The following is a 13,788-nucleotide window of genomic DNA, read 5'->3' as shown; positions in this document are numbered from 1 at the left end:
ATCAATAATCAACTCCTCGGTTTTGGTGACATTGAGTGTGAGGTTGTTGTTGGTGCACCATTCAGCCAAGTTTTCAATCTCCCTCCTGTATGCTGACTTCGCCCCTTTCTATAAAGTAGTGAGCCTAGATTTAAAATTCAATAGGAGCTCAAAACATATTGCTTAAAGTATGTAACACAACCTAGAAGAATAGCAGCTAAACAATAGGTCAAGCAGCATCCATGGAGAGAAATGATCAGTTAACACTGTGGCTTGGACCTCTTTAGTGAGACCTGACTCGTTACATTGACTGACCATTTCTACCCTTGGATGCTGCCTGACCTGCTGAGCTTCTCCACTCTCTCAACATTTGTTCAAGATTCCTTCATCACCAGTGTTTCCATTAACATTTTTATTTACTTTTCCCTACAGGTTTGCGTGTGCTTCCATACATGATTGTAATTGGTGATGCGATCCATAACTTTGCAGATGGACTGGCACTGGGGGCAGCTTTCTCTGTCTCCTGGAAAGCAGGACTTGCCACAACACTCGCAGTTTTATGTCATGAACTTCCTCATGAAATGGGTAAGATTTGATTTTGATTCTTCATAATCTTCTATCAGATACAATTTATCTATGAACAATGGTTAGCGCAATGGTTAGCGCAACCGTGCATCTTGGCGCCTCACAGTTTGGCGGGCAGCAGCCTCCTTTGAAGAAGACCGCAGAGCCCACCTCACTGACAAAAGGCAAAGGAGGAAAAACCCAACACCCAACCCCAACCAACCAATTTTCCCTTGCAACCGCTGCAATCGTGTCTGCCTGTCCCGCATCGGACTGGTCAGCCACAAACGAGCCTGCAGCTGACGTGGACTTTTTTACCCCCTCCATAAATCTTCGTCCGCGAAGCCAAGCCAAAGAAAAGAAAAGAAAGACTACAGTGCCAGTGACCTGGGTTTGAATCTGGCGCTGTTTGTACGTTCGTCCTATGACCTGCATGGGTTTCCTCCGGGTGCTCCCACCTTTCAGAAAAGACATATGGGGTTTGTAGGTTAATCGGTATAATTGGGTGGCACAGACTTGTGGGGCAGAAAGCCTGTTACCCTGCTGTTTGTCTAAATTAAAATTAAATTAAGAATTAAATTAAATTTTCTATATTCAGTTATTTATGGACCTGCGCAAATTCATCCTTCACAAGGGCATTAGATTCGACTTGGTTTTTCTATCCAGAAAGAGTCTAAAATTAATTACTCCAGCTGAGAGTTATTTTGGATTCCTTTGATATATTATATTGAAATGGGCATTTAGAGAGTATTGTGTGTTCCATTAGAAAACAAATTAAAAATAAAACAAGATAATGTATGAAAATCAACTTTGACCTCAAAGTGTCATCCACAATCATTCAAAAGTCCTAACTTCAACTCTGTCAACTCCATCAAGTTATATATCTCCCTTGCTTGGAAATTTCACTCATAATATGAAGCTGTAAAATGCTGATTAAGTCAGAAGTGTTGACCATTGCAGTGCTAAGAGACTTCTTTTTGGATGAGATGATAAATAACTTATCAGGGTGGATCTGTTTCATTATAATCATGTTCAAAAGTGGAATAGTGATTGTCTGAGTGAATCAGACAGGATGTTAAAAACACCATGCTGGAGAAACTCAGCAGGCCCAACAGTGGACTTTATAGAGCAAAGGTAAAGATACAGACCCAACGTTTTGGGCTTGAGCTCATCATCACATTTTTTTTGTTCTATGAAGTCCACTGTTGGACCTGCTGAGTTTCTCCAGTGTTGTGTTTTTACTTCAATCAGAGTGTCTGCAGACTGTCATGTTTTATGACAGGACACTATATTGATTTTCTGAGATCCCTAAGTATTCCGTGTAAATGTCCAAGGTATTGTGCCATCAGTTACCTCACTCCTATATCACTTCGATTCTCTTTTTTAAAAATTTTTTATACTATAAACCATATTGACCAAGATACATAGACATTTTTTCTCTTGAATATATACAGTGTCATTTTCTCCCCCTTTTCCCCCCCTCCCTTCCCTCCCTCCCTTTTCCATTTATTTGAAGTTCAATCTATAAGATACATTAAACCCGTTAAACAATGTTGTCACTTAATAAAAATAAACAAGAAATTTTACTGAGTCAGTTCTTTCCGTTGTCTTCTCCTTCTGTCATTTTAGGTGGTGTTAGTCCACGGTAGGATTTCTCTATTGTATTTCATGTATGGCTCCCATATTTGTTCGAATATTGTGATGCTATTTCTTAAATTATATGTTATTTTTTCTAATGGAATATATTTATTCATTTCTATGTACCATTGTTGTATTCTCAAGTTGTCTTCTAATTTCCAGGTTGACATAATCCATTTTTTTGCTACGGCTAGGGCTATCCTAACAAATCGTTTTTGTGCACCCTCCAAATCGAGTCCAAATTCTTTGTTTTTTATGTTACTTAGGAGGAAGATCTCTGGGTTTTTTGGTATATTGCTTTCTGTGATTTCATTTAATATCTGGTTTAGATCTTCCCAAAATGTTTCCACTTTCTCACTTCGATACTCTTGATAACAATCATGAGTTTGCCCTCTCTTGTACCTTAGGTGATTTTGCAGTTTTGCTGCATTCCGGAATCTCTGTGAAGAGATCTGTCCTCATGAACTTCGGCAGCGCCTTGACTGCATTTATTGGACTTTACATAGCATTAGCTGTTGCGACAGATGAGATAGTGCAAGAATGGATATTCACCGTAACAACAGGGCTCTTCCTATATGTGGCTCTTGCAGATATGGTGCGTATATCTTCATGTATTAAAGATTACTGCTCACACTTGGGAGCAAACACAAAGGTGTAATTAAGATTACACACACAAAATACCAGACCAGTTCATAGTAATTAAATCAGCAGGGATTATTCATCGTTAATACAGGTGTGCCCTGCTTTACAAAGGTTGAGCATTCCTGAGAAACCATTCGTAAACTGGAAATTCGTAAAGCAAAGCCCCACTGACTACTCTTAAAGACAATTTTCGTAAAAGTGAAAACCCATTAAAAGCAAACATGGGTTTCTTCAGAGAAGCAAATTTTTGTAATTTGAGTATTCGTAAAGCAGGGTTTACCTGTATAACCTGGGTAATGTGACTGCCATATCAATACCTTAACTAAATTAAAAATGAGATGTAAATTCTGCTCCAAATCAGGTAAGAATGCAGTTAGTTACCTATTTTGCTGTATCAACATTCTCTTCAGCTTCTTGGCTTCATGTAAATGGTGATGATCTACTTTAGTGCTCCTACTTCCAATGAAAATAGGAACAGCGAGCAGAAGAATGAAGGGCTCCTTTGGGGTAGAAAATGTAAGTACTAAGTTTAGATGGAGAAAGAAGGGGTCGTTGTGGCCTTCTCTCCTTTATCGCTGCTCATGGACTTGCTGAACATCCAGTGAGCCTGAAAACAATAATGATGCAATCTTTGGGATTGAATCAGAGCTCTACAGCACAAAAATAGACCCTCCTCGTCCATGCTGACCAAGAGCTAGTCCCATTTGCTTCCATTGACCCTTATCACACTACGAACCTATCCTATCCATCCAAATGTCTTGCCAATGTTGTACTTGTGCACACTGCTTCTGGCGGTTTGTTCCACGTACCTATTACCCTCTGTATATAAAAAAAGGTATTTCAAATTTCTCCCCTCTCACCTTTAATCTATGCCCTCTAGTTTTAGATTTCTCTACCCTAGGTAAAAGACAATGAGTGTTTACCCTTCATGATTTTATAATCCACTGTAAGATCCAACCCACCACCAGCCTACAATGCTCCAAGGAAAAAAGTTGCCGCCGATACAGCAAGACCTGGTAACATTCTTGTGAATCTTTCCTGTACCCTTTCCAGCACGGTAACAGGAAAGATATTTGGCGACACGGTTAACATGATGCTGTTATAGCGCCAGCGACCTAGGTTCGAATCCGGTGTTGTCTGTAAGGAATTTATATATATTCTCATCTTTCTCCCACCCACAAAAATATATGGGTTGTAGATTAATTGGGTATAATTGGGCACAGGTTAAATATTTGGAATCAGCTTCTACTGTGTTATAAATTTAAAAAATCATTCAGCATATTCTATACACTCGTGTAATCTTTGATACCGTTGTGAGAGTACAGATTCTATCACCAATGTGTATATGTACAGATTGTAGTGTAGGATTACTGTGAGCGTAGCCATGCCTACTGGCAGGTCTTAAAGGATTGCTCCTAGCCAGACCAGGTCATTCTGGACTGGTCGACCTACTTGTGATATACTCCAGTCTTTTAGTTAACAAGTCTTTGGTTCTTTCAACGCTCACTACAACCGTGTAATAGTTGACCCCCACTTTTTTGCTCCAAAAATTGCATTTTTTTCTCATGTTTTCAACTATGACGTGAATATATATGGTACTTTTGGATTCTTGTGTGAATTTTAGCCCCTTAAAAGTATGGCCCATGTAAAAGTCGATCCCCTCAAATTTGACTTGAAAACTGATCCAAAAAATTTGACTATTACAGAATATGTACAGTAATAATGCACCATATTCAGGAAATGAATCCAAAAAAAATTGAGAAAATAATTCTTAATTTTGTTCATCTTTCCTTTAGCTTCCAGAGATGATGCGAGCAAAGAGCAAGAATCCCTGGCTACTGTTCTTTCTGCAAAATGTCGGATTATTTGTCGGCTGGGGCATCTTAATCCTTTTGTCACTCTATGAGGATCAAATTCATTTTGGATAATTCTCAGTGGTTCCCCACTGAATAGTTTCTACTGGTGCAGTTTATGAGGATCTCCTTTATTTAATCTTCACTGCAGGGCAGTGAGCTGGGTAGTTGAAAGGATGGTGGAACATATATTATTTAATCAGTCAGTGCAATTGAATTTTATTTTGAGATGCATGGAGATATTCCCGAGAAACTTTAAGACATCTTCTTGGGTTAACTTTTGAGGCATCAACAGGAAGAAACAATGATCTGGGAATGAAAGGGTTATCATACGAGGAGCATTTGACAGCCTCTACTCGTTGGTATTTAAGAGGAGGGAAATCTCATTGAAATATTTCAAATGTAGGAGGAGTCACGTGATGGAGTAGTGGCCGGACGGTGAACTCCAGCCCTCTCCAGAAAAGTCGGGAAAAACAAGAGAAAATACAAAGGCACAGAAATACAAGTTAAAGAAAAGTGAGTATAAAGGTGGAAAGAAGATGGAGACAAAAGGAGAAAAATCAAAATCAACGGAAAGAAGAGAGGAAGAGAAGACAACGGAGGAAAAAGGTGAAGGCCTTACCTGTCCGAAGAGGCCCGCTGTGGAGAGAGGGCCCCACTACCTCAGGTCGGTAGAAAAAGAACTACAACAATGGCTCACAGAGCCGAGTAAAAGTGCGCAACCGCGCATGCGCGACTCCTCGCGCATGCGCGATGCGCATGCAAAGAAACACACCGACGGGAGGGGGGACCAGCTGGGGAGTCAATCTCCACAGCCGGCAACGACAGCTGCAGAACACCTGCAGCAAGAAGAGACCACAGAAGACAATGGAAACAAGAAAGAAGAGGAGGAAAGGGCAGCAAAGAAACAACAGATGGTCAACCCAGAGGAAGAAGAAGAGGAAGAGTACAGTGAAATAGATAAAGGGAAAGGCAAGGTAAAGGATATACTTGCTCTTGTTAGAGGATACATGGAGTCATTTAAAGAATGGCAAACACAGGAATTTAAGGATTTAAGAAAAAGAATAAACAACACAGAAGAGAAAATAAATAAAATGGATATGACCTTAACAGAAATGGGGAAAAAAATGGACAAGATGGAAGAACGGGCAATAGCAGCAGAAATGGAGGTAGAAGACTTAAAAAAGAAATTGGAGGAATCTAATAAAAAAACTAAAGAGACACAAGAACTACTAGCCCAAAAAATAGATATAATGGAAAATTATAACAGAAGAAATAACATAAAGATAGTGGGCCTTAAGGAAGATGAAGAAGGCAAGAATATGAGGGAGTTTATAAAAGAATGGATCCCTAAGGCCCTAGGATGTCCAGAACTACAGCAAGAAATGGAAATAGAAAGGGCACATAGAGCATTGGCCCCTAAACCACAACCACAACAAAAACCAAGATCTATTGTAGTAAAATTCCTAAGATATACTACAAGAGAAAAGGTACTGGAGAAGACAATGGAAAAAGTAAGAGAGGGCAACAAACCACTGGAGTATAAAGGGCAAAAAATCTTCATTTATCCAGATATAAGCTTTGAACTCCTAAAGAAGAGAAAAGAGTTCAATACAGCAAAAGCGATTTTATGGAAGAAAGGATATAAATTTACACTGAAGCATCCTGCGGTATTGAAAATATTTATTCCAGGACAACAAAACAGACTATTCTCGGATCCAGAAGAAGCACGAAAATTTGCAGAACAATTACAAAAATAGACTGAGGGATGAAGACGGGTAATGAGAGCAAAAATTATCACGATTGATATGTATGTGGGTAAAGACAAAAATAGACTGAGGGATGAAGAAGGGTAAGGAGGGTAAAAATGACCACGATTGATATGTATGCGGGTAAAGAGGTATAAGAGTGAATAGAGACAATGGGCATATGTGAAAGTATCTGTAATTAGAGGAAAACATAGAGAGTATAGACAAGAATTAATAAGAGAAGGTAATGGAATAGAGAGAATAAGGAGGGAATTAAAAGAGTGACCTTTGTGACATATAAAAAGCGAAATCTTTTCTGGGGGGGGCTGGGTGGGGGAAAAGAGCGGTCACTGCAAAATCAGTTGACGCTTGCGAGTGGATTCGCAAATCCAAATGGAGAGGGGAGATGTGGTTGTCCGACAAGGGATAAAGGGCAACTCAGGAGGGGAAGGGGAGATTGGGGATAAAGAAGATAGAAATAGGAGAATAAGGAAAATGTTGGATGTTGTAGGAATGTTGTCTGGTAAAGAGTTGAAAATAAGAAAACAGAAATGGAAAAGGAGGAAAGGTAATGATGGAAAAACGGAAAGAGAAGATAAACAAAATATAAAATGGCTACGCTGAACTATATGACTCTAAATATTAATGGAATACATAACCAAATTAAAAGGAAGAAACTACTAAATTTACTGAAAAAGGAAAAAATAGATATAGCATTTGTCCAAGAAACACACTTAACTGAATGGGAGCACAAGAAATTAAAGAGAGATTGGGTAGGACATGTAACAGCAGCATCGTATAATTCAAAAGCAAGAGGAGTGGCTATATTAATTAGCAAAAATGTGCCATTTAAAATAGAAGAGGAAATAATAGATCCAGCAGGGAGATATGTTATGATAAAATGTCAGATATATTCAGAGCTTTGGAATCTACTTAATATATATTCACCTAACGAAGAAGATCAAAAGTTTATGCAAGATATCTTTTTGAAGGTAGCTAATACGCAAGGGAACATACTAATAGGAGGGGATTTCAATCTGAATTTGGATCCAAATATGGATAAAACGGGGAAAAAAATTAACAGGAAGAACAAAGTAACCAAATTTATAATTAAATCAATGCAAGAAATGAAACTTGTGGACATATGGAGGAAACAAAACCCAAAAGAAAAGGAATACTCATACTACTCGACTAGACATAAAACATACTCAAGGATAGACCTATTCCTGTTATCAGCCCACATTCAAGGGAGAGTTAGGAAAATGGAATATAAAGCTAGACTATTATCGGACCACTCACCCCTGTTATTGGCAATAGAGCTAGAGGACATCCCTCCAAGAATGTATAGATGGAGATTAAACCCCATGCTACTTAAAAGACAGGATTTTAGAGAATTTATTGAAAAACAATTAAAAATGTACTTTGAAGTAAATACGGAATCAGTGGAAGATAAGTTTATACTATGGGACGCAATGAAAGCATTCATTAGAGGGCAAATAATAAGTTATGCAACCAAGATGAAGAAGGACTATAACCAGGAAACAGAGCAGTTGGAAAGGGAAATAATAAACATAGAAAAAAAATTAGCAATAAAGGAAGATACAACCAAAAGAAGAGAATTGGCGGATAAAAAAATAAAATATGAAACATTACAAACATATAAGGTGGAGAAGAATATAATGAAGACAAAACAGAAATATTATGAACTAGGTGAAAAAACACACAAAATCTTAGCATGGCAGCTTAAGACAGAGCAAACTAAGAAAATGGTATTGGCAACAAGGAAAAAAGACAAACAAATTACATATAATCCAAAAGAAATTAAGGAAAACTTCAGAGAATTCTATGAACAATTATACCGAACCGAAAACGAAGGGAAAGAAGGGAAAATAGATGAATTTTTGACTAAAATTGAACTACCAAAACTACAAATAGAGGAACAAAATAAATTAACAGAACCATTTGGAACAGTAGAAATACAAGAGATAATAAAAAATTTACCAAATAATAAGACACCAGGAGAGGATGGACTCCCAATAGAATTCTACAAAACATTTAAAGACCTAATAATACCGCCCCTCCTGGATGTAATCAACCAGATTGATGAGACACAAAACTTACCAGATTCATGTAAAACAGCAATAATTACAGTGATACTAAAACAAGGGAAAGATCCACTCTCACCAGCGTCATATAGACCAATATCTCTGCTAAACACAGATTATAAGATAATAGCTAAACTATTAGCGAACAGATTAGCAGAACAGGTACCGAAAATGGTAAATTTAGACCAAACTGGATTTATCAAAAAAAGACGCACAACAGACAATATTTGTAAATTTATTAACTTAATTCATGCAGTAGAAGGAAATAAAGCACCGGCAGTAGCAGTTGCTTTAGACGCAGAGAAGGCCTTCGACAGAGTAGAATGGAATTACTTGTTCAAAGTATTGCAAAAATTCAGTTTACCGGAGAAGTATATTAATTGGATTAAAGCATTATATAAGGGACCGTTAGCGAAAGTGACAGTAAATGGACATGTATCAAAGCAATTTAACTTAAGCAGGTCAACGCGGCAGGGATGCCCACTATCACCATTATTGTTTGCGCTAGCTATAGAACCACTAGCAGAATCGATAAGAAGAGATAATAATATAAAAGGAATAAAAATAAAAGACAGGGAATATAAAATCAGTCTGTTTGCGGATGATGTGATAGTGTACTTAACAGAACCAGAACTATCAATAAAAGAACTATATAAGAAATTGAAGGAATATGGAGAAGTGTCGGGATACAAGATAAACGTAAATAAAAGTGAAGCAATGCCTATGAATAACGCGGATTTCTCAAAATTTAAGGAGGAATCCCCATTCAGATGGCAAACGCAGGCAATAAGATACCTAGGTGTGCAAATAAACAAAAATCTAGGCCAATTATATAAACTCAATTACAATCCACTAATGAAAAAATTACAGGACGATTTAGAGCATTGGAAAGAGCTACCACTAACACTGATAGGAAGGATAAACTGTATTAAAATGAACATTTTTCCAAGGATACTATACTTATTTCAGGCATTGCCAATACAACTGACAGAAAAATTCTTCAAAGAGTTAAAGAAAATAATAAGGAGATTTTTATGGAGAGGGGGGAAACCGAGGATAGCACTAGATAAATTAACAGAATGGTATAAACAAGGAGGCTTACAATTGCCAAACTTCAAAAATTATTATAGAGCCGCACAATTAAGGTACCTATCAGATTTTTATCAAACAAGGGAAAAACCAGACTGGACGAGACTAGAATTAGATAAAATAGGGGAAAAGATACCTGAACACATATTATATAAATGGGACGAAAAATTGGTACAACATAGAACTTCTCCAGTATTACACCATCTCCTCAATATATGGAAGAAGATTCATGTAGAAAGAAATAAAATAAATTACCAAATACCAAAACTAATATTGACGCAAAATAAGCTACTCCCTTTTACAATAGACAACCTTGCCTTTAGAAAATGGGAAAAAAAAGGGATTAAAAGAATAGAAAATTGTTTTTCAGGAAGTAGATTCTTATCCTTTGAACAAATGAGAGATAAGTACAATATAACTGGAGATACAGCGCTGGCATATTACCAACTGAGATCCTACTTGAAAGATAAATTAGGAAACAACTTGAGTATACCAGAGGGAAGTAACCTTGAATATGTGATTACAGATACAATGTTAATCAAAAGATTTATAAAAAATATGTATATTAAACTGCAAGAAAAGGAGAATGAGGAAACAAATGGTAAAACTAAACAAAAATGGGAACAAGATTTAAATATAAAGATAAAAAAGGAAACATGGGAGAAGTTATGCTCTGGAACGATGAGAAATACAATAAATACGAGGCTGCGTATGATACAATATAATTGGTTACACAGACTAAACATTACACCGCAAAAGTTAAATAAATGGGACCCAACAGTATCTGATAGATGTTTTCGATGTAAAAAAGAAAGGGGAACAACAATTCATGCAATCTGGACATGTGAGAGAGTAGAAAAATTTTGGGATGATCTCAATCAGATATTAAATAAAATAACAGAAAACAATATACCAAAGAATCCAGAGATCTTTCTCCTAAGTAACATAAAAAATAAAGAATTTGGAATTGACTTGGAAGATGCACAAAAAAGATTTGTCAAGATAGCCCTAGCCGTAGCAAAAAAATGTATTATGTCAACCTGGAAATTGGAAGATAATTTGAAAATACAACAATGGTATATAGAAATGAATAAATGTATTCCATTAGAAAAAATAACATATAGTTTAAGAAATAATATTGAAATATTCGAACAAGTATGGGAGCCTTACATTAAATACAACAGCGAAAACCTACCGGGAACAAACATTACCTAAGTTGATGGAAGGAGAAGAAAAGAAAAGAATGGACTCAGTAGAATTTCTGGTGTATTTCTGTTGAATGACAACATTGTCTAACTGAATTAATGCAACCTAGATTGTATACCTAAAATGGATGAGAGGGGGGGGGGGTGGGGGGGTGGCTTGGGAGGAGGGAGGGGGGAGGGAGAAAAAGTCACTGTAAATGTGTGGAAAAGAAAAAGTGTATATCATGGCGATTGTGATTTATGGTGTGAAAAATAAAAAATTTAAAAAAAAAAAAAAGAAATATTTCAAATGTCAAAAGGCATGTTTGGAGTAGATGTAGAAAGGTTGTTTTCTATGGTGGGAGAGTCTAGGTCAAGAGGGCACAACTACAGGATTGAAGGGTGTCCGCTGAGAACAGAGATGCGGAGGAATTTCTTCAGCCAGAGGGTGGTAAATCTGTGGAATTTGTTGCCACAGATAGTTGTGGAGAACAGGTCATTGGGTGTATTTAAGTCAGATATTGATAGGTTCTTGATTAGCCAGAGTGTCAAAGGTTATGGGGAGAAGGCCGGGCAGTGGGGCTGAGTGGGGAAGTGGATCAGCTCCTTATTGAATGGCTGGGCAGACTCGTTGGGCTGAAGGCCTATTTATTTCTGCTCCTATGTCTTATAACATGAAGATTTCAATAAGGTTGTCTTCAAGGTTCTGCAGTGAGATGAAAAGTGGCTGAAATATTTTTAAATTTTAATTTAGCAGCGTCGGCGCCAAGTGGGGCCATCCGTAGGCACTATTCTCCCCCCTCCAACGAGGTGCTGTGGCCCCCTAAATGAGGTGCTGTGCTTCCACCCCTGCCCAAATATGGTCTGGCCATCAGACTCAACCCACTCCCACCCACATCAGTAGCATCTAGGTTGACACATGGCAGCAACTTCACCCTCCCCCAGCCATGTCACTAGCGTGCATCAAGAATCAATAGTGTTTAGTGACACTTGACACAATAAAAAAAAGTGCCCTCCTGTCTGAGGGACTCAATGAGATATATGCCCCTGCTAGTACCCCCGCTCCCAGTCGACAGGATGGACCATGCCTCCCCCCACCCCCCCCCCACCTCACCCCCACCGCCAACATATACTCTGGTGTCGACCTTGTAATTTCAGCCCACGAGTTCCTGCTGCCCAATTAACCCCCAATATACTCCCAATTAACCTATACCCCCAGAACATTTTTGAATGGTGAGAGGAAACCAGAGCCCCCAGAAAAAATCCATAGAGACACGGGGAAAACATACAAACTCCTTACAGACAGTGTGGGATTCGAACCCCAGTCCGGTCCCGATTGCCGGCGCTGTAAAGGTGATGCGCTAACCGCAACACCAATCGTGCTGCCCTAGAAACAAAGGTTAACCTTGCGAAAGATACTACTTTCTCCTTATATCGGTGGTTGGATTACTATTGTTTACAACAAAACAGATGATTAAGGATTACAAACTCCAACAATCGAATTTGAGATTTGCACATGAAATGGACAGAGTAAACCAAATACTGAAGGACCTGGAAAATATGGTAAGAGTTGGGTATTTTTAACATGGATATAGGTGAGATGGGAAAGTGATAACCAGTGAGAATCTAGTTAATGACCTAACTTGGAGAGGTATCTGGAGGTTTTATGGAGAGTGGCAGGAAAGTGAGACAAGTTGAAGCAAGGTCAACATCATGGAAGAAGAGGTAAACCAGTTGAAAGGAAGTTGTATGAGACTTTGGTAAATCCTGTCATGTTACCATGGTTATCATGTGATAACATATCTTTGAATCAGAGAGCTGTGGATTCTCATTTTACTCCAGAGGCTTCAACAAATGGAGGATGGCACTTCAGTACAAATACAGAATGCAGCACTGATGGAAGTATTGTATTTGGATAAGCTATTTAACTGAAGCTCTGACTGACTTCTCAGGTGATTTGAAAGATTGTTGGGGAATTTAAGTTCAAGTACTTTGATTATACTGGAGTATCAGCAACAATAATGATTAAACTAGTTAAGCTAAAAGCCCAGAGGACTGGCACAGTGGACCAGAAAACGAAGAGAACACTCCCTGTTTGAGAAAGAGAAGCAGAAGAAGATGTCCCTACGGGATAATGACCACAGTGTCAGACCAGTGAGGGGCTCTGTGGTTGAAGAAGATACAGGTGGCAGGCTGTTGGAGACTCGAGACAAGCTACCCACACAGGCTGCAGGTTGCTGGGGCCATGGTCAAGGGACTCAGCAGGATGCGGACTGCTGGAGACTGACTGAAGGGGTATCAGGTATCGGAACCGGAATGCGAGAGGGTGCCGAGAGCAGGAGGGGCTCCTGAGGGGCATCAAGCGCTGAAGGTTTCCTGATCATGTTGGAGGTTGGGATCTGGAACATAGGTTGTCAATGGATGGTGCTGAAGTCTGCATTGTTGCAGAGGCTGCAGGCAAATCCTGCAGGCAAAAACTGGAGGCAAATCCGCAGACACTCAATGACTCTGAAGGGACTCTCTTTTGCTTCTCTTTCTCTAATTATGAGGGGTGCTGGGCAATTTCTGCTGATGGCAAATCTTTGACTTATGGGAGACTAAATGCAATTTTGTATCATATTTAATCGGTTTTATTATATGACAATAAAAGAATCTTGAATTTAGTTCAACACAATGTTCAAGGAAAGAAATTTGCTGCCCTGAAACAATCTTGTATCACAGCAAAGTGATTGATCTTAAAAAAAAGCCTGACTAGTTGTTGCATTAAAATTCTTGAAAAGTTCCAGCTGAGCAGTATTGTGGGAGAACTTTTTCGAGGAGAATTGTGTGTGGCTGAGAAACACTTGCTGGAGTATTCACAATGAATAGAAATAATGCTAATTTAAGATTGCTGGATGGGTCACGTCTCCAGAATGGAGGACCATCGCCTTCCCAAGATCGTATTATATGGCGAGCTCTCCACTGGCCACCGTGGCAGATGTGCACC

The 13,788-nt window shown here is 38.6% G+C and overlaps 1 protein-coding gene and 1 long non-coding RNA gene across 7 annotated transcripts in view; one reads left to right on the top strand and one right to left on the bottom strand.

Moving 5' to 3' along the window:
• The window catches only part of slc39a4 (solute carrier family 39 member 4), an 86,574-nt gene extending 76,408 nt beyond the window's left edge, over window positions 1-10,166 (top strand). For both annotated transcript variants that reach the window (XM_069915102.1, XM_069915103.1), the window contains exons 10-12: window positions 412-564; window positions 2,589-2,776; window positions 4,620-10,166. In XM_069915102.1, the coding sequence (XP_069771203.1) occupies window positions 412-564; window positions 2,589-2,776; window positions 4,620-4,751 (473 nt within the window). In that variant the 3' untranslated portion in view covers window positions 4,752-10,166. The remainder of the gene's footprint in view (window positions 1-411; window positions 565-2,588; window positions 2,777-4,619) is intronic.
• LOC138751984 (uncharacterized) overlaps window positions 1-13,788 on the bottom strand; it is a 98,129-nt gene that overhangs the window by 76,861 nt on the left and 7,480 nt on the right. The window contains exon 3 of one of the 5 annotated variants that reach the window (XR_011350303.1): window positions 3,211-3,430. The exons of 3 other annotated variants lie outside the window; for them this stretch is intronic. This is a non-coding gene — a long non-coding RNA (uncharacterized lncRNA). Of the gene's footprint in view, window positions 1-3,210; window positions 3,431-13,788 lie in introns of those variants that run through there. One more of the 5 variants, XR_011350304.1, reaches the window with a different exon arrangement.

Source organism: Narcine bancroftii, chromosome 1 (assembly GCF_036971445.1).
Source record: "Narcine bancroftii isolate sNarBan1 chromosome 1, sNarBan1.hap1, whole genome shotgun sequence".
NCBI classification, from domain to species: domain Eukaryota; kingdom Metazoa; phylum Chordata; class Chondrichthyes; order Torpediniformes; family Narcinidae; genus Narcine; species Narcine bancroftii.
This window is presented reverse-complemented; position numbering and strand designations above follow the sequence as displayed.